A 25,456-nucleotide genomic window follows, 5' to 3' on the forward strand; every position below is an offset into this window, starting at 1 on the left:
CAACAAAAAAACTTTGATTTTTTTGATTTTATGCATCATCACATAACACAACATTCTTGTTTTAATTTTGTTCAAATTCAAAACTTTTGTTTATTTTGAGGTTTAACTAGTTTTTACATCCTATATTCAGTATGGCATCACACTTCCAGCCCCACTGTATTTCACATTCAAGAGATGCAAAAGCAAATGCACAAAACACACCTATTTATGAAAATGTACAAAAATGCTACAAAAATAATAATGAATAAAAATCAGCATCACCGCCATGGCACAGAGTGCCCCTAAGGGGCAAAACTGTGATTTGAATATCAACACATGAATACAAGATTTCAGTATGAATGTATTCAGCAGAGGTCTCAGGCTCCACAGGAGGTTATGTCTGTTGTGCTCTTAGGTTTCAGGCCTGGCCTTTCTCCCTCACCTAGTTCCCACATCTCTTTCCTCTCCTGTACCCATGTGTCATTTCGGTTCAAAGGCTTCAGCCTTAAGCGCAGCTGTGCCGCTCTACTGCAGTGGCTCCTGAAGCTCTCAAAGGCTCCTGCCTCTCTCATCTGCCACCCTCTGTACTACAAACACACCATTCATATTTATAAGAAATTAGAGGAAAACCTCTTTTCCGCTCACCGTTTTTTGTCCTACAAGTATATGTTTTTCTCAAGTGACTGACTTGAATAACAATGTAAGGACCCGTGATATAAAACAAACAACAACAAAAAACCAGTAGAGGTTCATCTTGTACTTACTTCTATCTTGAGGCTGAACTGTCAGTCTCAGAACAGCTGTGTACAGAAATACGAATGATACAATCTGAACGACATAGACCTCCCACATATTACAAACATGCCTGCAATCTAACCAGCATGAACACACCCACAAGCATGAATGCACGCACTGAGGGAAATTAATGTGTTCTGCATTTGTATGCATACAGAAGTAAATTCAATTTGTACACAGAAATGGGTGAATCTCATAAAACCTGTCAAAAACATGTCTGTTTCATATTCTGCCTCTAAATAAAATTTATATTTAATAAAATGTACATTATAATAAAAGAAATAAGTTCTATTTTGCTAACAAAAAATATGAAATCTATTTTAGGACCATGAAATTAGAATTTTGATATGGCAATTTAGTACATTCCCCAACCACTCAATAATAATAATAATAATAATAATAATAATAATAATAAAGATGATAATAATAATAATAATAATAAACTATGGAAAAATAAATAAAATTGCAATAATAAAAATTCAATACAATTCAATAATAATACTTTTTGCTTATATATTTTTTATTTTTTTGTTATTTTAAATAAAATATGATTGTATTACTGCAATTTTTACCATAATACAGTAAAAATACTGTACTACAAACTACACTGTGAAAAAAAAGAAAAGACGTTGAGCAAACTTAAAAGTTTAAGGCAACCAGGTTCAGCAGATTTATGAGTTTTCTCAACTTATTTCTGTAGGAGATTTTTGAGTTCTCTCAACTTTTAAGTTTTGTAAACTTAAAACAACAAGTTGAGAAAACTCACAAATCTGCAAAAGCTTGTCTTAAACGTTTAAATTCTCTCAAGTTTTGATCTTTTACAGTACTGTAAAAAAAAGAAAGAAAATAAACTTAATAAGTTGAGTAAACTTAAAACGTTTAAGGAAACCAGCTTCAGCAGAATCTTGAGTTTTCTCAACTTGTTTATACAACAAAACGTTGAGAAAAAATCTCCTAAAACGTAAGTTGAGAAAACTCAAAAATATGCTAAAGCTGGTTGCCTTAAACTTAAGTTTGCTCAACTTTTTTTTTTTTAACAATGTATTAGTTTAATCACAAACAGTAAATAAATACATACAAATAATTGTAAAAATGTACATGCATTAAGGTAATGATAATTTAATCTTAATACTCCTATTTTTATTTAAAATAAACTTTCTGATTTTGGGGGCTATATAGATTCATTTGGGGTTGCAAAGTGGTTTTCTTGCAGAACTGTGCAAAATAATTTTTATTCCATACTTTAACATATCAGTCACAGAGACCCAGTAAGCCTGGTTTAACTCAGATATGCAATTATCCCTTCAAACATCCTGAAAAATCTGAGGCTCCTTGCTAAACTACAAACTACTTCCTGTTTTGTACTCTTTCTGTATCTCTCTCTCTCTCTCTCTCTCTCTCTCTCACACACACACACACACACACACACACACACCACTATAAACACAATAACCCCTCCTCCCTTTAGACCATTAGAAATAGACAAACAATTTTTTAAAATACAATAACAGGAGCACAGTGACCTTTCCTCATAGACAGAGGACAGAGAGTATCTGACCCCCCCCCCCCCCCCCCCCCCATTTCATCATCCCAAAAGAGCTAACAACTTCCGCAGCACTAACCAAACCCTGACCTACTGCAAAGACAAATAACAGCTCCTGAAAAACAAATAAAATGTCAGCATTATAAATATTCATCAAGGTGTATTATAGCTGATGTAAACGTTTAAACTTTCATTACACAAGGCCTCATCTATGACCTAAGCAGTCATTTATAAGATGTGACTATGAATATTTATGCATGTTGCTCACTTTGGAAGGCGAGTTGCCACTGATTATGAATTATGAAGGCATTAAGGAGTGATGCTTAGTCAGTTGAGTATGCACAGTAAACGTGTTTCAAGCTGCATTATTCATTACCTGTGTGATAGTAATATATTTCTCTGACTGCTGGATGGAAATCCACACATAATATCAGATCAGCTCCAATGCTAGACTGTTTAGAGTTGGCGACTCGGCTTGTGACGACATTATGTCAGCTAGAAATCCATATACAAATACATTAAAGCATTTACATAGGACAACTGCAATTAAGATAGGATGAACAAGCAGTTGGTTTCAAGTGATTGAAGATAAATATTTCACTTCATCCAGCTCTGTTTTTGTTCTCGGTGTTTGAAAGTTTCCCTTTACTGTCTGACGGAGCGAGAAACTGCTCCAAACAATTCAGTCTGCATCACAGCGACAATTAATCAATATAAATTCTCTGTTAAAACGCATTATTTAATTCTTCCCTTAGTAATTTACTTAGTCTGTTTGCTTGTGTCTTCATGTTTGCCAGCGGCAGAACAAATGCTTATAAAAAAGTTTGAATTCAGAACAGTGGGATTACTGAGCATGATGTGTCAATATTAATTTATGTATTTATTAATTACAGCTGCACATTGTAGTCACGACTTAACACCAGCCATTTGGTTGTCGTGTTCATCAGCTGCGGTTAGGGATCATTTTTAGTGTGTGTCACTGACCACACCGGTCATTACGGTAATGATATGAATGATTACTTGGTAATATGATCTGGGCTTTGGTATGTTGCGCTGATGACAAAAGAGAGCCAATGCCAGCACTCACCTCTTTTTCACCGCAGATATTACTGATGATGGAGTTGGATGCCGGGCTGGCAGAGGGGCCCAGGACCGCCACAACCCCCTTGGACATGATCTGGCACACTGTCAATAGTTAAAGGAAAGACCAACTGTCATTTATTACAGACAGAGAGCAGAAGGAAAGCAAGATGTAACCCTGCCAAGAGTGCTGCTGCCTCATTTTTATTCAAGGATACCGCATCTGCCATGGAAGTGTATTATACCAGACAAAGCAAAAAGTACAGAGAGTTTTAGCATACTCATTTCAATGCCAGTTGCTTGGCTGGCGCAGGTGATTTGAAATGAAAACAATATGTGACTAATTACTTTGGAGTTGCAAGAAATTGATGATAACACCAATTTAATGACAATAATCAGTGGTGCTGATAATAATAATAGAATCAATAAGCTTTAAATAATAAGATAATTAATAATAATAAAATATTATAATTACCATAATATTAACAATTAGTAGTAGTTACAATAAAACAACAACAATCACAGAATAAAAATAAGTAATTAATTAATAAGTAATATTAACAATTATTAATAATAAAATAATCACAACCATAATATAAACAACTGTTAATAACAATTAGGGGTGGGAAATATACCAGCAGACACGATTAAGCGGCAGAGATATTCGACTATTGTCTCTATCATGGTTACACGCTCGAGACACTGCTGTGCTACGTTGTCACGGAAACTCATCTTTCACACAGGGTTTTAAGTATTGTGGTTTAAAAGCAAGTGATTTGAAGCCACTGAAACGCAATCAGCAATGAAAGAGAACTCATTTTGCATGTGAAGATGTTTTTTTAAACTTTATAGGCATTGAACGGTTAAATACACACCTGTATGTGTCAAAATGCCTGTCTTTGCAAGTATCCTCATAAACACAGTAATTTAGGTCTTAAGTGGAAGCAAACAGCTAAGAAAGAAAACACATGTGCGACAGTATATTGGAGCCGGGCAGCTCTTAAAGTGACAGCAGTCTAATATTCCTGCTGTCTGTCATTCATGTTAATCAAACATAAGACAGAAAATCTCTCACTGCTCTTGACTAAATCACTTTTGTAACTTATACAAGAAGTAGGGGTGGAACAATACATGTATTCGTACCGAACCGTCATGGTACAGACATCTCGGTTCGGTGCATATAAGCCATACAACAAATACAGGCAAGTCACCCCCAATCCAGAAGGGGGCGCCCGCAGTAATGCAATGCTGTTTGGTAACCGCCAGCAGAAGAACAGCGAATGCCATGAGTTGCTCTTTGTTTGAAAACAAAGCCCACTAGACAGTGACCATGTGCTGATTCTAAATGCGTCTCTCACATAAACTGACAAAGGAGTATACTTTAAAGGCTTGCGCACTCAACTGTTTGTGAAATGGAGCTCTATGCTCGTGTATCCTACCGCTCTCATTTGGCACAAATCCAAATATTCCATAATATTTCCATATTTGCGATGTAACGTATCTGAATGAGAAAATATTATTTATTATGTAAATTATAGGCTTTGTACTTCAGTCACATTCCAACGGTGACACAGAGGCGGGCACGCTGATGTTTGTCAAGTTAGCAATGCTGGATGCACAGTTTTTTTCCCCTTGTTTATCTGTAAACTAAATCAAATATATGTCAAGAATTTATTCCTTGTATGTATATATGTACTGCAGATTTTATGTATATAACAATGTAATAATATTTAGTATTTTCACATCTAGGTGAAAAATTTTTTTATTTGTTCTACTGTCTGTTCAAAATAAATGAAAAGTAACAGAGTATAGTAGATTTTTTTTTCCTGTTGTACCAAAATCGTATCGAACGTGACCCCCGAACCGAGGTACGAACAGAACCGTGACATCTGTGTACCGTTCCACCCCTAATAAGAAGAAATATATATTTACACAGTGAAGAATATACAGTGTTTTTTGTGATACTGACACTGGTGAGAAAAATTATGAAATTTCTAAGGTATCAAAAATGTTGATATAATAAAGAACTTATATAAAGCAAAAATAACTATATCGTGATACATACTGCACTGTTACTGTAAAATAAAATGACTCCTATCGTGATTTTAGCCATATTGCCCATCACTAATAATATTATAAAAATAATAACTAAAAAAATAATCATTGTTAAAATAATAATAATAATAATACTCATCTAATATAATGCTATATTTAAAATATTTACATGCGCTTGCAAACAGATGTATTCCTTTAGAACAAACGCCTACTTTGGAACAATCTTCAATAGAGAAATATGATGTTTGGGGCCAGATGGTGCAGTTACTGAATCTACCAACAGAGGCTAACGGTCCATGCTAATCAGCCAAAACCTGACCCTTTGGTGTCCACTCAGTCTGTTCTTACTAGCAAAACCCAAATAATTCCATTTTATTCAAGAATGAGTTTCAAAGAGCTCACTATAATCACAATCTAGCACAATCTATCAGAGGTTTAGCGCTGTTATTAATCTGCTCTTTTTCTGTCTCTCACACAAAATTACATTTCATTATTAACTGACCTTTGAGTGAAGTGTGTCTTGAAATGATATTTGTAATTAGGAGCAGGAAGAGGAGTAAGAGGTGGATTTGTTTCTCACTCTCCAGCACACGAGCAGCACATCGGTCTGAACTCTAACAGTGTCATTTCACATGGTTTTATAATCCCTCTGTTTTAATTATGATGGTGTGGGCAGTGTATGAGCCAGATACTGGTGCTCTGAGCACTTAAGCAGGGCATGCTGGGAACAAAGGAAAGGGAAACAATGTGATTATAAAGCACCAGTAGATGCAGAGGTTTTTTTTGAGATCGTAATCTCATAGTAACCAATGCAAATGCAGACACCTGTGGAGGCCTCTGTTACTTGTCTCCCCATAATACATTGCAAGCATATCTCCGTGCTGCCCTGAATGGCGATGAGCTGCATTTTTAGGATCACTACACACTGCTACAGTGAATACACAAGCATTGATTTCACAGGTCAACTGCTCTCAGTTGGAAATCAAGTGTAGCCTACAGGAGGTGGACACCCTTATGGATTCATGTCAACCTTGCTGTGCATTGTTATTCCTCTAAATATGGCTTTCAGCTTGTTAAAGCAGTTAATCACAATTAATCTCATGATTTATTGGCATTAACACTATTAGTAGTATATAAATCTTAAAAAATAAAGCTTCCAAAAGGGATTTTTGCAGTGACGCCACAGAAGAACCATTTTGGATTCCCAAACAATCTTTCAAGAAAAATTCTCTCTCAGTGTGAAGAACATTTCAATAGTAATTTAAAACCTTTTCCACAATAAAGAACCTTTTGTGCATTGGAAAGGTTGTTAGAGCTTCTTCATGGAGGCACAGATGGCAATAAAGAAGCTTACTTTTTAAGAGTGTACTGTATATTTTCTTATCAAAATATACTGCATTCGGTTTTTCCTAACTCTTTAAAAGAAAAGAAAATTGAGTCAAATGTAAAAAGGTCTGCCACTATCACTCAGCTTCAGTTACAATTAAATTCCACCAACTTCAACTAACTTCTGTTAAAAGTCCCATTTGGACTTGATTTATACTAGTGTTTCCAAAACTCTGAGACTTTATTGCAAATTACATGATCAGCATAATTTTGAGTGAAATGTTGAATTGGAAATGATGTGGAGCAACATGAACTCCACCTGTTTGTGTAAATTTGATTATTTGATTAGCGACTATAGAAATTGTGCAGAATCTGACACTTTTGTCATAACATTTCTTCGATTATTCCATTATGTATTTTTTATTTTTAAAATAAGATGCTTATCAAAATAAGTCAGTCTGAATTTACTTCATCTTTGAATGAAAATTAATTAAACATTATATAACCAAGCTTTTGTTGTGGCTAGTGCTTCGCTCGTAATTAAATAGCTAAACAAAAAAGGTGTTTCTTAATGAATCATGCATAAATCAAATGTAGACGGTAACAAAATTAAAGCAAATAAAAAATAAAAAACACATGCATCATGGTTACTCTCGTGAACACGTCCAAGACTGACACGGAAGAGAAGAAATTGTTGAATAAAGTCATTATGTTTGTTTTCTTTGCAAACAAAAAGTTTTCTCGTTGCTTCATAAAGTTACGGTTGAACCACTGATGTCACATGGACCATTTTAACAATGTCTTTACCATCTTTCTGGGCCTTGAATGTGGTAGTTGCGTTGCTGTCTATGCAGGGTTAGAAAGCTCTTTGATTTCATGAAAAATGTCTTTATTTTTTTGTTTTGAAGATGAGCTTATGTCTTAAAGCGTGAGAGATTAATGACAGAATTGTTTTGGCTGAACCAACCATTTAAAGTCTTGATTGTTCTAATTAGTCTTTGGAAATCACAGAGAAGAATGAAGCATTGGGTAATTGTACTTAAATATATTAATAGTGTACAATTTCCCAACTATAAATGTTTAATTTATCTCAAAAGCTGTTTATCTCAGTGCAATATACAGTCGTCCATGAATAGTTCATCTGTGCTCTTGTCTTGCATGCATGGATCATAAGCCATGTAGTTATTAACCCTAGTATGTACTACGAGTCACAAGGGTCAAGTGATTCACAGTTATGACTGACTGGAGTCGAATCTTTTGACATGACCCTCTTGCACGGCTGATCCAGAGAAGGACAATGAATCCATGTGATTGAGTATGCACCATGGATTGTGGCTGGCATCAGGTCATCTCTGTTCACTTCGGATCACAAACATTAGTATTCAGACCACACGCAAACACACACAATGTGGGCTGTGGGGAAGATGCAGGCTTCAGCGATTTCAGACGGGAGTATGCCAGGGCAGGTAGCGGCGGTGTGACATTTATCCCTTCCTGGGAGTGTCACTGATCCATTTCTAATTCAATTCCTGCATACTGCAAGCTATTACAATACTGAATTAGATTGAACAGGGTTGTGCGACTAACCGTATAGAGTGAGAAAAAAAGCTGTTTATATCTATCAGGAGCGGTATTTTAATGGCGCTGCCTCATAAGCCCAGAGAAACCAGGAGAGGCTTTTCATCCTTAACTGCCATGTGTCTCAACAGCTCTGATTGTTTAAATTACAGCTCGTCGTCTCCTGATTTTAGTGCCGCCTACTTTCATTGACAACAATGAACCTCAGTGATGTTTAATATCCCTCTGTGAGTGAGCAACTCTATTTTGTTCTCTCCAGTGCTATTTGATGCAGGATTCGTAAGGGAAGCATTATTAAATCTAGGACCTCAGAGTAAAGAAGGCACACAAAGATTGACTGGCAGCTGTTAAAGTAAAAGTCGCACTGTTAGTTTGAAACCCGCTGACTGTCAGTTTAAATTGTAAAGGCAGAGTGAAGTTCCAAGGTTTGAGCCCACATTGAAAATCTGAGATTCAAACCAATAAACAGAAAGATTTATGAAACTGCAAAATGTAAATCAAAATGTTATGACGTGAAATTCATGCTAAGATTTCACCTTTAAATTATGCTCATAATAAAAAAAAATAAAAAAAATTCTTTAGAAGATGTAAAAGAAAACATATCAAGGACATGCTCATACAATGTTTTGCTGTTTAAATAAGTATTCAGTGCATGTCTTGCAGAAGGAGTGCCCTCACGAGGACACAATTATCTCATAATTTGCCTGTACTTGTGAATCATTGTAATACCTATAACTCCTGAATAAAACCCCACAGTTAAGGGACCAGTATCCAGCTAAAGGACAGCTGTGAAAATTAAAATTAAAGAGCTTTACAAAAAGGTTCTAAAGTAAAACAAATGTATGGAGTAGGAAGAGGCAGCAATGTAGTATCTAGCACACTTACAGTATATTATGCACCTTAATCTAATCGGTTAGGGACAGTTCACCCCAAAATGAAAATGATCTCATCATTTACTAACACTCATGCGGTTTCAAACCTGTATGACTTTCTTTCATTAATGCAGTAAAAATGAAGATATTCTGAATAATGTTTGGGTCCAAACAGCATAGGATTCCATTGACTTTCATTGTATGGACAAAATTATTATCTTCATTTTCAAAATATCTTCTTTTGTGTTCTACAGAAGAAAGAATAAATAAAGACAGAATTTCCTTTTTTGGGTTAATTATCCCTTTAAGCTAGGCCTTTCTTAAATAAACATAATCCTGGATTATTTGGTTCCATGTTTCATACTATTCCACTATTCATAGTACTTTATCCTGGGTAAACTAAACAAATGTGTATAAAAAAGTTATATCTAATATATTTAACTGAATATAAATATATATTGCCTATTTGCCTATTACAAATATTATAAAAAAAATGATGTATAAAAATTATATGTATAATATAGATATATATATATTATATACATACAGTATATACATATATTTTATATGTAGAAAAAAAATATATTTTTTAACATTTATTTAGGTGTAATGTATAAAAATTGTACTGTATGTAAAATTACATACATCTCAGAAATGATATAACACATTTGAATACTCACTAGTTTCCCCTGTCTCATATTCACTGTCTCGGAGCAGCTCAAAGATGTCCACTTCCAGCTTGCCTGTGGTGGAGCGGTTGCTGGAACGGTTGATGCTGTCTTTCGCCAGAGTGATGGCCAGTCGCTCCCCGCGGCTACACTCCATCGGGTCATCAAGAATGGCAGCTGGGAGTTCAAGAAGACAGAGAGAGACCCAGAAAATGAGACGAGATATTTTGACAAACACAACTGTGACAAGAGATTAAAAAGTCGTCAAGATACTGCAGAAATCATTCAACACAGTGAAAAATTATGGGAATGTAGGCACAAGTGTTTCTGGGTCATCTTTGTTCGCATTAAATTCACATTCATTCACAGTAGAAAAGATTAATGCTGTTCTTTGACAGTTTTCTTGGTAGACTGACACAAGTGCTCCATGTAGCTGTTTTGCTATGAATGACTCGGGCACAATGTTGTGTAGTAAATAAACAATAACCTTGCACTATATTTACAGTCACTGGCTGCTTAGAGCTATTACTGTATGTACTGTATGCCCACTTTTGTGAAAAAATAAATATTCAATCCACTTTGACAGTGGTCAAATAACCATTGAGTGTTCACTTTCAGCGCTGAGGAGTGTTGAGAAAAGAAACCTCACAGAGGAGGCTAGCTTCTATCATCCTAGAGATGTAAATTACGTGATATTCGTTTGAACGTCTCCTGCTGTGCTGATAATGTACTTATGATGAGTAACGATATTGAATATTTGATCGTCAACAGATTTACCAAGCTGTCATTCAAAGTCATTTTAAAGTGGTTAAGCAAATAATAACAGTAATAATAATAATAATAATAATCGGCAGGGATCCCCAGACCAATACAACTAGTGTGCCTCCTCTATTTTAAAACCCACAAGACACCACTGCGCTTTGAATAAGTCTAGTCCATGGTGAGTTGACACAAGACTTAGCAACAATATATGCGACAGCCAGTTTCTGACGCTCAGGGATATTGAAATCTATGTAAAGCAAATAACATTTACCATTTTTATCACTGTAATATTTGATGTGAGAAAAGCCAAATGATGTCTGACATCGATTCAATAGCAAAAGTCCCGCTTTTTAAACAAAACTACAATGGAAAGCTTTATGCAAGCCCCTGCCATCACATCAACACAACTATAGGTGAGCGTCTGTCACTTTTGATGAATGATATTTCTGTTACCTGTCATGTTGGTATATTTAATGATTTAATTCAAACAAGACTGAATCAGCCATGAGAGTCCTCCTATTAAAAAAGGGCAATATAAATAACAGTCCACTTAAGACTGCCATAAATAGAGATGTTTGTTTAGAGATGGTAAATGAGATTAAATGTATTCGCTTGAGGCAGAGCAGTGAAGGCAGTTAAGCCACACAATTTTTTGCAATTTTAATGTGCTTTTGGGTAAAAAGCAATTAAATTACTATATACAGGAGTCCAATTTGAGCTAATGTGTTCTGTGAGGAAAAAAACTTTTTTGCCTTTCTCTTTCCCACAGACTCACAGGGGATAGTTTACAAAAATGTATTATCAATTAATATGCTGTCACATTTAGGCCAAAGCCACATTCATTACAGAAGTTTTCCCATCAGTAATACCTGTCATAGCGTATGTTCACAGGAAATGCATTGCTAAAGCATACATTTAGTCATCCTCAACAAAAAAAGAAAAAGATTAAAGGAAAATATGGTAATTCTGTACTGGCCGCCCAAACAGAAGACTGAGTCTGTCTCCAATGGCAAGCTAAATCATCTTCTCACACACCCTCCTCTCTGTCGCAGCCGATAGCAAAAGACTGTTCCCACAGCATAAGTGGAGAAAGCTCAAACTGGGCAATTCTCCCAGTGTTCACCCCCAAATCTCACAACAAAGAGCGCCAAATGGAAACACTGGCCCCGCTCTGAGCCCTGAGGTTCTGTTCTTGGCCCCAATCCGTGGTCGCAAATGTAGATGTCAAAGCAAGAAACTGGAATTGCCAGAGCTAAATGGAATCCTAGCTCAGGGTAAAAATATCAGAAGGGGAGATCTGTTGCGGGGCAATGACATTTTAAAGGCATTGCGGTATGAGACTCTGAGCAGTGTGGAGGTCCACAGCAGACGAGGTTCTATTCAATCTTTCAGTCTTGGTTTGGCTGCTGACCCTTTTAGAGGAATCGATGGCAGCAGCAGCGCGTGCCGGGGCATGAAGCGCATTGTGTAATGTGCACAGATACCAGGGCTGACAGCTATGGTATGAGCAGCACCGTCCTTGTCTTAGTGGATTTTGACACTATCCAGAAATGCATGTGTAGCAATGTGTGTTTTTGCACTGCTGTGTATTTTAAATCAGTTTTAAGTGTAAATGTATTTACTTATGAGCTTTTTGGACTTGGGGAAAAGACAGACAGGAAATTAAATTAAAGATTAAGGAATTGGATTGTGTTGCAGGCCAGACTTTAATCCGTTTTTTCATACGAGCACCATTACTCCTAAATAGTGGGAGCTTTTGGATGTTTTGGCCTTTGATTGATAGGTGAATAAAGACAGTTGGGAACTGAAATAAATATGCGGGAATCAGATGTTGCAGGCCTGATTCAAACATGTTTTTCCTGTGAGTGCAACAATCAGGGGTGGGGAACGTTGATCCAAAAATGAAGCAATGCATGAAATCACTATTAAAAATATTATTATTAAAAAATAATGATTGGACAATTTGATATAATGAAGACTGGCTAAGAACTCAGCTCCAAAACAAAGTAAACTTTTAGGGGTCACACTTCATTTTAAGGTCCAATTCTTGCCATTAACAAACCTTTAACTACGACTTTTTTTTTTTCTTAACTTACACTTTTTTTTTTTTCTTTTTTTTTTTTTGGTGTTTTGACCTTTATTTAATAAGAAAATGAAGCAAGACAGGAAATATGATTGTTAACGATTGGACAATTTGACATGACACCTGTCAAATTCATACCTACATCCCCAAAAAAGCATCCCGGCTCCTACAGTAAAATATTAAAATTGGGTGTTTTGACCTTAAGTTAATAGAAAAATTAAGCAAGATAGGAAATGGCAATGTTAAAAATTGGACAATTGGATATGACACAGACCTAATTCAAACCTGCCTCCCCACAAAAGCACCCCAGGGTTTTATTTGACAGGTAAGTGAAGCGAGACAGAAAATAGCATGTGGGAAGGTTGAAAAATTGCATGATGCCAGCCAGATTCGAACTTTTGCCCTAATAATAGCACCGCATCTGCTAAATAATGGAGCCTTCATTCCTGCACAGCTGAGTATTTCAACTTTAGACAAATGGGAATGCTAATGTATACATAATTCACTCTCTCCAGATATTACACACCTCCTTGGCGTTACCCACTGCATTATAGAATTATATTGTGTGTTTGTTTATGTGCACTCTGTATCTGAAGTTATATTCTATTGCACTATATTTCTTCTAGCTACCTATTAACCTGTGTAGCTCGCAAACCACTATGTATCCTGCAGGCTAAAGAAACACTGAAACAAACCATTTGATCTTACAATACATGGGGGTTTATAGTATGTCCCAAAGGCCTGTTCAACACTACATTGTCACCATAATAAAGCCACTAAACTCTCAAAATCACCTTGTGCTGTTGCTCCCACTGGGGCATTGGCTAACAGTAGTCAAAACAGACCAGCCATGGTGGTACTGTGAAGCGAAAGGAACTCATCGCTCAAATGGGTTGTCCAATGTACAAAGGCCTATTAAATAAGCACCATCACACACTTAATCAACCAGAGTGACTGAATGCAGCTAAAATGGACAATTGCATCACCTTTAAGCGTACTAACTGCCATTTAATATGCTTTTGCATTTGAACTGTTAGATCCAAATGAGGCTTGAAGAACGTTAAAGCAGCAGAATCTTGATTGTGACATTTATACAGCCATTATACTAGACTGAGTATCAATGAACAAACTGTCAACAGTAATGACATTAAAGCACACTCATTAACTTTCCTTCAAACAGCTGAAAGAGCTTTACCAATATAAAATAACTTGATACTGTACATGATGTAGCTACAAAATGTATTTTTATTTTTTTTTTTAAATATCGTTATTTTTTTAAAGGTATAAAGGCAGAACAAAGCACATCATGAGCTCAAGGGAGGCCACAATAATGTTTGATCATTTATGTATGCTCCTTTATGATGCATGTTGTAAGCAACAAATTTGTGGCAAACCCACTGAGGATATTTCAGTATCAAGCACAGTTTAACAAACAGCTCTGCTGTGGGAGTATCTCTTGTTTGGTTAAAATGAACAAATTTACCTTATTTTTACCTTGCTGAACCTGCAACTTAGGGATGTGCAAAATACATATTTTCAAAATCGACTAGTCCACTTATACAGTAGGCCTCAACAACGACCAATTTAGGAAGCTTTTATATAGTGTGTTCTTGCAATAAACAATTGCTATGCTAGAGTGGCAAACAAATAATGTTAATATTAAACCCACTGCTAAAATATCCAGTAAATATATATGAGCAATATGACACTAGCAAGATTGCTGCTTTTCCCAAATGCCTGATATACAAAACAGCACAATGTTGCTTTTATCTTATGTTACCTTACGTTTAACGTACAGTAAAAGCGGGTGGAAGATTTCCTGTGTCAACTTCCAGTTGTTTTAGCTGTTTGCTGTGCTGCTTGATACCGCAAAATGGAATTTGTTATAATATTATTTTTTATTTTTAAAATCAAAATGATAAATATTTATTTGTAGCCCAAATACTTTCACGGTTTAATGTACTATGACATTCTTTCAGTTATTTACTTATAACGGCTAATGAATCGGACGCCTTGCACATGCACAGAAAGCAGCTTACTTCTGCGATGAAAAATAAGATGGATAGAACAAATTAACATATGGCAATATTTAGTAACTTACATTTTAGACAGTGCTACACTGTCTGAAAACTGTTGAATGGATCATCCGAAGATTTGAGTCACTTGTTTAGCTCCTGAATAAATGAGTAAATTAATAAATTAATATCTCTCGTGAGATCTTGGCAAAGATCTCACAATTTATTCCAAAACATGATGCATGATGGGATACACTAAGCCTCGAATAGTAATCTGGGACGGTATTTTTTCTTGAGATAGTGTGGCTTTAGTGTGCGTTGTGCGTAGGGCACTGCGCTTTGGCGTTTTTAAGATCTGGGGCAGTCTTGTGTACTTACTACTTACTTCCTGTCGCGTACACGTGCTTTCAAGTGGCCAAGACCGCAAGTGTGGGTATTTGGACAAGGCAAACGACGCGTGCCACCTCACTTGTTTCATCCCTGAATCGGTACTGTATATTTATTCAGCAGAACAGGTTACTGTAAATAAATCAATTTCAACAGGCTAAATCTGATTTGCCCAGCTTTTTAATGCATTGATACACTAACACTAAGATAGGCCTATGTTTGTTCTTTAGGAGAGGAGTTTTATGGTACGAGATTAAGATGCACTGTCATGGGGCTTAGTTTATCTATATATTGGCCGTCTGGGCACACAGCCTCCTGAAAGCCCAACAACACTGTAATAGGCTGCTTAAATTGGCTATCTACGTATCAGATTCGAGCTACTTAGATCTGCTCTTCAATTCATCCCATCGAGACTGAAAGAGGTTATAACTACAGCAAAAGCAAAGACCTGGGCGATAAAACACTTCAGAAGCCAACGTCATGGTTTTACAGAGGGATCTGCACTGTCAAATGATGAATATTGAATCTTAAAATGCTTTAGAAGGTTGTTTGACTTTATTATTGACTGGCCTTTTACCCTTGTCACTGATGAGAATAGACTAGATATATATATACATATATATATATATATTCCACCTTTCCGTTCCTTTATATGAAATATCAGCAGAATATTTTTTAAATCTGATTTAAATTCAGTTTGCTATCAAGCTGGGACAAAAGTGATTTCAAGGTTATCAATAATGTTTAACGCATTCTTCATCTGGAAAGGCCTGACTGTTTGTATAAAAATAGGCTTGTGAAGGTCCCATTCACATGTGATTCTGTATGGATCTTCTCTGCACTGAGGCTTTTTAAACAGATATATCATCTATCTTTGAATGGGAATGATCTGTCTCGTAAATCAACTTTTAATTACGGATTCTAATAAAATTTTTATTTTCACCACAGCAACTCTCATCTAATTCCAGAAATGACACTAATTAGCGGAGCCCCTGGACAAGCCGCTGAAGACTGAATCCATAGCTGAAGGGCCTAAGGTCCCAGTAAATCAAAACACTGATTGCTTTATGGACATCACAGTCTCTTGTCTTTATGTGTCTGTGGGGGAAAAAGTGTATTTTTTTACACCTTTAAAGAGGTCTTTGTCTTGTCGGATTGGCAAGGGAATAAGAGAAATTATATGTGATAAATGAGTAAGGCCTGGTTGGGCTTGAAAATTATTTTTTTTTCAAAGTCTCTGCTCATAAAGCCTTTGAAAGGAATAACACAACATCCAAATTGACAAACAGCCAAAGAACTACTCACACTACTGCAAACAGTACAACCTCACAAAAGAGGAGTGAATGAATCCGAAGTTTAAATGGTTCAGAAATTTCCATTACATTTCCATTGATCTAGTTTTCGTTAAAGAATTGAATTATTCACATATATTCAATTAAAACAAACACATTCACATTTTTAATTAATATTAAATGTAATGTACAATAAGGTAATCATTAGAGAAATCAGACACTCTAATGCAGGTTGACCTCACACTGACCTCCCACTTGACTTCCTGCTGCAGGAAACAATAAATACTCTATTGAAAAAGTTGCATACTTATTATCAAATTAAAAGGCATGTGGATATTTTCTTTAAAGTATAATAGTCCAGGTGACGTGCAAAATTTAAGGTGAATTATTCACTTTTTCATAAAAGCATGAAACTTGGCACACTTGTATAGTTTGTGGCCCTGAACTTTTTCAGAAATGGAGCCATCACAAACTAACTTGTAACTCTCAAACTAGAGTGAGCTCGATATGATAGGGCAAAAAGGTTGGTATTGTGTTTTTAGTATACTTCTGCTGTCAATGGACCTGTACTTCTGCAATATCCATATACATACATATACTAACACAATCACTTCTCCAGCCTCTTTTGTTCCTGCTCATTAAGTCATTGTTTCTGAGTGCTTGTCCTCATTCCCTCCGCTGTTCTCCTGAATAACACGATACACAATAATTAAAGGTTGTTGCCTTTCTTGGTCATGACATTCCCTCCTGCGATGAAGTGTACAAAACATGTCAGGAGATAGCAGCATGCCCAGACTAACGATGAAGACTTTCACATTTCTCATGTTCTGTTCTCTGTGCTTATCTTGTCTACAGTAAACAGAAGGCTAAGCATACAAATCCCTGTAACACTGAACGGAGAGTGCACTCCATAGAGGGCATTATCAAAGCTAAGCACCAAATCGTCCCTCCTCGTCTTTTTTTTTTTCCATATCGAGAGTGTGATGGAGAATTGCAGTGGACTAAATTCAATTGGTTGCACATTCAGTAAAGAGCAGGTTGCAGTAATAGCCTCTCTGGAGTCTACATCTGACCAAGGGATTTGTTATTTTGCCTGCCACCGCACGAAGTGGCACCGTAACATCACTAAAAACAAGCACACACATCATTACCATGAAGACGTTCACTAGCGTTTAGTGCCGAATCACACATACCCACATACTTTCACGGCTCCAGAGACTCCAGCTGATGCTTCCAAACCAGCGTAAAACAACAGACAAAATCAGTTGCCAACAGAGCAAACAATACCTGACTGTACGCTGTGTGAGGACGGTGTTTATAGTGGAAATGTGGCGCTCACATTTCATTTCACACAGAGACGGAAGAAGGCTGGCGGTACAGAGAAGCGAGGCAACGTGATGCAGAGATGACAGGAGAACGGCATGAGGACTCAAAAGCAATGTTGGTCTATTTAGTTAAAAGCACAAAGGCCATTGAGCTCAGACCGAGACTTTAAAATGTTGACTGATGAGTCTGTAGACTAAATTGCAATTGTGTGTTGGGTTAAAATGGGATTTTGATGTTTGGTGGTGATCCTGGTACACTTGGTGAGAAAACATTTGACCACTGGCCATACTGAATGCTAAATGACACTAAAGTTCTGTGGTATGGCATGCAATACTTCTTCAAAAACTATTTTAACATTTTCATAATTTTCATAATTGCAATGCATATGAGAAACCGGGTGGAATATTTGCAGTTGCACTAACTAACTACCTACCTAACTAACTAACTAAATAAATAAATAAATAAATAAATAAAAAAGAAGAACTGTGAAAGAAAATAATTGTTGAAAAAAAAAAAATACAGCATTGTTTTTCAGGACGCTTATTTGGGGTTTATTAAAAATATTTTTGTTAATAAACCTTTTCTTCAAATAGAGAAGCAGACACACACGCGCACGCGCACGCACACGCATACGCATACGCGCGCGCGCACACACACACACACACACACACACTCACACACTACTTTCATACATTCATGTAAATGTTAACCTAAAATCTTTATTTTGCATTACAGACATTCACTTGTTCATGTTGAAACTCTTTTGTAGTACATATATTTGGTTGAAAGCATGCAATAAACAAACAAGCAAATAAATAAAATTGTTGTCTTGTTGGTTTTTTATTTATTTTTTTAACTACAAATGATTTTCATCCTAATAAATATAACAGTAATATATCAAATATAAATAATAATACATATTTTAAACAGATAATAAAAATATTTGTTCTTTATTTATAGACAGACAGACATTTTTTATTTGTCACCCACCATCTGCTGAATCTTTGCTCTACAAGTTGAGCTCCAGCAACATCATTTAAAACAAACACCGCTGTCATCTGAGAATTACTTACGCTTTATGCACAGTGGTATTGTTTGAGCCTCTTTTATGCAGTCCAAGTGTTCACATTGATTATGTGGGTTGGGCTTGAGGTTTGGGAGTTGATCCTCGCATTGATTTGTTCACATGGTCCAGTGATTAAAAGAGGAAGTATAACCATTCATCCCCACGGTAAGCCACATACCCATCAGGTGGGGCTTAATGAGACTCACTGTCAAGGTCCCTGTTATCACCTCAAAGGCAGCGGAGCACATCTGAGCTGACCTTGTGCATTTCTAGTGCTCTGCATTAGAATTCACAGTGCATTATGGGTAGAGCCGGTGCCAAAAACAATACACAGCCAGATACAGTCATAGTGGGTTATTGTACAAGGAAAATAAATAAAATCTGCTGTGATGTGAACATGTACAGACATACAAAGGAACATTCAGATGATTGTGTTTCCTAAATAATTAACGGCACAGCACCTCTTCACACTTGAGCACTGGGGACTTTATAGAATCAATTCCTTGCACCCACATTCTAAATCAGATCTGCCACTCCAGTTCAGCCCAAGTCACAGAAGAGCAAAGATGGGACAGACAAAGTGCATTTTAAACAGCTGCTTTTGAGAACTCCTTCTCCGTTCCTGGCCACCTGCCATCGCCCATTCATCTTGACAGGATGGAAAATAGCTTTGCTTCTCTGTGTTTTTTGCCCCTCTTTTTTCAAAAGACACTGAACTGAGGCGCGAACAGGTAGGATGCAGGTGGGAGATATTTTTGAACAGAGCTGCCAGATTATTATTTTTTTTATTCATGTCCTCTACCCAGAACAACTCAGCTGACAGTAAACGGACGTGTTTTAAGGTGGAGTTGACAGTAGGGAGATCTGTGCAGCTTTTCTAATACACTCCACCGGACGCTGCCAGCAAAAAAATAAAGAACTGTTGAAACGCTGCCCGGCATTTGCCATGCAAGAGGATTGAAATGCTTCCTGGCATTGTGTTTGTCTTGTCTCCCCCCCTCTCTCTCCTAAACTCCTCCTAAACTCCTTCATTTAGGATCCACCTGAGGCTATATAGCTCTCTTGAATGATGCAAGGCATTGTGCCCCATAACAATATTTGATAAGGCAAATGCGTTCTCTTCAAAATGTCTAAATATGATGCATGAATAAAATATCAAGGACTCCTAGCTAGAGACTTAAAAACAGGTAGAGCAGATGATATAGTTCCTTTCACATTAGAAGAATACTTCTCTTTTTCTATTTTTCTATATATATATATAAATGTTCGGATTGCATTAAAAGATATCTATTAGAAATATATGTCAGCACTGAAATTACTGTATCAGCTATATATCAGTTTGGGATGAACTGCAATGTGCAAGACTAATACAATTGGAAGAACCCAGTGTGGACAAAACAAAAAAGCAAAGCAAAGCAAAGCAAAGCAAAGCAAAACAAAACAAAACAAAACAAAACAAAACAAAACAAAACAAAACAAAAGTTTTAAGCCTGTTGCTTCTAAACAAAATTAAAATATTAAATATTTGCAAAGAATATCCTGAGGTTTGCACAGAACATAACATAACGTAATGTACAAAACAAAACCTTGATAGTATTTTATTAATCTAAAATATATATTTCTACAGTACATACAGTATAAAATGTTTCTTGAGGAACAAATCAGCGTATAATAATGACTTCTGTGACACTGAAGACCAAAGTAATGGCTGCTGAAAATGTAGATGTCATCATAGGAATAAATTACATTTTAAAATATACTGAAATAGATTAGAAGTTACATATTTAATAATCTTATGATTTTACTGTATTTTGATGAATGCCACGACTCCAAACTTTTAAATCATGGTTTATACTGTAGTTACAGTAAAGTACAGACTTTACAAACAGACTCTGTGTGAAGGAGTTCATAAAGATTTCTTTTAAAAATCACATCTCTCCTGTACTGTATTTTGTGCTCAAGAATCAGAGTTTGGGTGAGTAAGCCTGTAGGCCTATAATCAGTCCTCTCCTCACAAAAATGCTGCACTTTGTGTTAAAGACGGGTGTTAAGAATAAGTCAAGGATAACTCATTTCTCATCTAGCTTAATGGCAAGAGAAAATGGAACGTGGAAATGAACCTTTTTCAATTTTCTCAAAGATCCCAAAGAGAGACTAGGATCCATTTCTGCTCACTTTCATTTCTGCTGTGTTTAGTGGAGACTGAAGCAGAGCCCGGTGCTGTCTAATGTGAACTCAGTGCTCAGCATCTGCTCTCTGCCACCAGCTCTGCTGATTTATGTTTTCTTTTAATATACAGTATATGATTAATGAGGTAATTTAGTCATACAATCAAACAACGCTGGTGTATAAAACCTCAAGAGGGAACTCTTGTTTCGTCCAGTGTTGCAGCTAATTTGCTTTATGGACCGGATGACATCTTGGGAGGCATGAACAGAACAATAACAATAATCGTTTAGCTTATTTTAATCTCATCGTATATTTACAGGAACTGTAGAGCAGGAATTTTCAATATTTTGCAAACCTATTAACTCTTGGTAGATAAAGATTGACCAGAGACACCCTAACACAGAGGTGGCGAACGTCTGTCCCGGAGAGCCGCAGCCCTGCAGAGTTTTGTTTCAACCCTAATCAAACACACCTGAACAAGCTAATCATGGTCTGAAGGGTTTCTAGAAAGCTATAGGCAGGTGAGTTTTAATTAGGGTTGGAGCTGGACTCTGCAGGGCTGCGGCTCTCCATGACTGGATCTTGCCACCCCTGCCCTAACATATTGGAAAAAACTGAGTGTCGCATTTTAATCCTGGCCTATGTGCATAGTATCATATTGATGTATTTATGTACGTTGATGTTTATGATGTTTGCATATTAAAATAATCACTTATATAGAGGGTCATATAATTCATGCAGTCAAATGTCATATGTAATGTACATTTCAGTGTGGCTCGAACAATGAAACATTAAGTTGAACTTTAGCTTCTTAACTTTCTTAAGTTGTAATATTTTCCCTTTTTTCCACATTAAATAGATTAAGATCAAACAATAATTGACAGACCGCACTGCAGTACTGCCAGAGACCCCCTGCTGAAGACCCCAGTTGTAGAGAGTGTTTGAGCTCTTGTATCTTTTAACTTTACTCTGTTAGATAAATTTGATAAAACCAAATCTAAAGGTTAATTTTTGGATCTCACAGCAGGAGTGCAAAAATTTATCTTCTATCATCCAAATCGCGAACAAGTTCCCCGGTCAAGCCTTAAATTTCATGATCTCTCTGATCACTGGCGTGTGACTGGCATCGGACTGAAGTGTAAGTGAATTTCCTCAATAACTGTTGTCATGGCAGAACTATAAATTCCCTTGTCATTTGAGTTGTAATATAATGCTTATGTATATGGATGTATGGAATACGTTAGTAAAAGCCCTTTCCATGAATTGACTGCGCAAGCAGAAAAATGTGGTGTTGGTGTCAGTCCTCGATTACTGAAAATCACATTGTATTTGATGCAAAACTAACTTGACTAAATCAAATGGGGAAAAAAGCTGTAACTGTATATTTTCATGTTTTTTTCCCAAGCAAAGTAAATATTGAAAGTCATCTGAAAACATATACTCATACATTTTTAGAGGGTGTAGCATTTAGTCAAGTCACATCTCACCACTGATTTATACTAAATAATGGCAATAGCAATGAGGCTTTAGTATAAAAAATATTCTCAATACCACCATCTCTCCATAAATATATTTCCAACCTGAAATGAAAATCTTTGGGGAAAAAATTAACAGATATATTTGTGACTGTGAAAAGTCAACTTTTCAAAGTTCCCTCATAAAACCTTAAAATCCCCAGCTTCAACACAACGTAGCAGAATTTGAAAAAATGCATTGAAGGATGTTCTCTGTGATGCCACATACTACAAGCAATCATCTTTCACTTCAGCAAGGTCGTGACTGTATACCAAGACTGTACATGATGTCATAAATCGGCACATTATTGAAGTGGGCAGAGCTCTTCAAACCAGTGAAAAGATAAAAGAATGAACAGAATGAAAACCCATCATATAATTTCTCACAGCCTTACCATATACATCCCACTGAATCTCTAAATAAATCTACATCAAATTGTGTTTAAACTATATTTTAAATACATATGTATGAAGGCACAACTGGCACAAACTCACTATTTGGTCAGGGCAGATTTAATAATAAGGCTTGGCAACTAACAGTAAAGCCCATTGTTGTCTTTTACTCTGAAGGAGGAAATACAGTATTTTAGCAAAATTGTTCCTTCATTACTAAGGGACATTAACAAAAGATGCAATACTGAATTCTGTCTGTTGTGTTTTTGTCGATGTTGGTCTATGTCAATATAAAAAAGATGCCCTGTTTGCCCACATCGTATTAGCTGCCTATTCAGTGCTTCTGACAAACAATGGACCGGAAATCATTCATTTCCAATGAATAGTCACATAGAGGCTGTGTGGAGATCCAATGATGTGTGAACATGGGTTTTTCAGATTAAATTTGAGCTTTGAGCATTTGAAATATGAAATGAAACATAACTATGCAAACTGAAACATGAAAAGTAATGTTTTGTGTGACTACACAGTGTGCAACTGGTGAACTGGATGTGATGTACTGTATCACAATCAAAACTAAAAGCACAAACTGAGAAATATCAACAACCAATGATTTTTTTTTCAAGAAATTGATATTCTCAAAAAAAGAATGCATTAAGTTGATCAAGCATGACACTGAAAAAAAGTATCACAATTTCCATAAAAATACTTAAGCAGCACAACAGTATATAAAGCAGCACAAATGTTTTTAAGATTGATAATAATAAGAAATGTTTATTGAGCATCAAATCAGCCTATTAGAATGACATTGAAGACTGAAGTAATGGATTCCTGAATATTCTGCTTTACCATCAAAGAAATAACATTCATTTTAAAATAGATTAAAATAGAAATCAGTTATTTTAAATTGTAACAATATTTTACAGTTACATGCAGTTGTACTGTATTTTTGATAAAAAAATTAACAAAAGAATCTTCTTTCAACAACAAAATAATCTTACAGATGCAAAACCTTTGAAAAGAAGTCTATATATAACCAAACAAAAGCCTGAAAAAGTGACTTATAAATAAATATGTGGTTGCAGACAGTAAAAAGGGCAGTTTTAGTTTGCTTAAGTGTTTAAATTTTTTTGTCATGTACAAACAGAAGCTACATGAGGGAAAACTCGTTGCCATGTATTTCAGCTCATCGGTTGTTCTTCATGCTGCCAAGCTCAAATATTTGAAATGACATATTGCTCATAATAGCAACAGTTGTCCGTTTGTTCTGACCAATTAACTTACATGGCTGGAGGAAACTGATTACCTAGCGTGGCTCAATGGATGGGCCAGATAACAAACAATGGCGACGTTTACCACGGCCGTGTTAATCACACAGCCCACTGCACTGTGATAACTCGCAGAGGCTGTGTGCATGCTGTTAATATAATGCCTGAGTGACTGGGGTCATTGACAGTCCCTCACCAGCTTTATCTTGCTGAAGGTCAACACGTTACCATTGGGCTGATGCTCATCGTACAATAGTCCGGATTACATACTAGGGAGCAGCTTTGGATTGCGGCAGACTCTCACCTTAAATATATAACACCGCTGGCTTCTACAGGGAATGCAAGCACCTTATTAAATCTTCAGGGTCAACTGCTTCTTGTATATCTGAGCACTAACCAGCGGCAGAAGGGCGGCCGTCAGTGACCTGTAAAAGTCTTTGGTAGATGCCTGAATCCAAAGGTGTGCAGTACGATAGGCTGAACGCATGCAGTGTGTCATACTTACAAGCATCCTGTCCTTTGAGTGCTGCTGAACCGCCATGTAGTGTGGAGCTCACCTGAATTCTTAAAAACAAAGCTTCTTTAACGGCATTTATGGGTCCATGAAAAGGTTTAACATCCATGGAACCTTTCCATTGCAATTCAGTTTCTTTATAGTGGAAAATGTTTTTATAGATTATTAAAAAATTCCTTCATTAATTACTACCCCTAAGAGCTTCATTCATTTTCAGAACACAAATTAAGTTGTTATATAAAATAAAGTTGAATAAAGTTGTTATTATTGTTTTCTTTGTTTCTTGTAACTTCATAAAATTAAGGTTGAACCACTGATGTCTTTGGTTAGACATCTTGGTTAGACACCAAGACACGCGCCGCCATCTTGGTTAGACACCAAGATGGCGGCGCGAACACATCGCGAGGCTCAGCGTCTTACCAGATTTAGGAAAATAGTGTTAATTTACCTGGTTATTTCACTCGTGTTCGCGCGATTCAGCTATGCGAACTACAGCTATACTAAACAGTCACTTTTGGACATCAACAAACAGTGTTCCAACATAGTTTTAGATCATCCTTTCGACTTCAGCGAACTCCCGCCGGAGCTACTGAGATCACCGCGGACAAGCGGATCACTCGTACCGGCCGGAAGTGCTCGGCGTTGGCATCGAGACCGTAAACAAAGACGGGGAAAGCGTGGAGGGCTGCGTGCTAAGCTAAGGCTAAACCCACATCGACCAGCTCTGCCCAGCATCTTCCTTGCCAATGTACGGTCTCTGATGAACAAGAT

The 25,456-nt window shown here is 36.5% G+C and overlaps 1 protein-coding gene across 1 annotated transcript in view; it reads right to left on the reverse strand.

Moving 5' to 3' along the window:
• Positions 1-25,456, reverse strand: part of LOC306851419 (glutamate receptor ionotropic, kainate 4-like) — a gene marked incomplete at its 5' end in the record, with an annotated part of 194,993 nt that overhangs the window by 147,787 nt on the left and 21,750 nt on the right. The window contains 2 exons of the mRNA XM_079387624.1: positions 3,405-3,502; positions 9,909-10,073. Of these exons, the coding sequence (XP_079243750.1) occupies positions 3,405-3,502; positions 9,909-10,073 (263 nt within the window). The remainder of the gene's footprint in view (positions 1-3,404; positions 3,503-9,908; positions 10,074-25,456) is intronic.

Source organism: Barbus barbus (genome assembly GCF_936440315.1).
Source record: "Barbus barbus genome assembly, chromosome: 31".
NCBI lineage: Eukaryota > Metazoa > Chordata > Actinopteri > Cypriniformes > Cyprinidae > Barbus > Barbus barbus.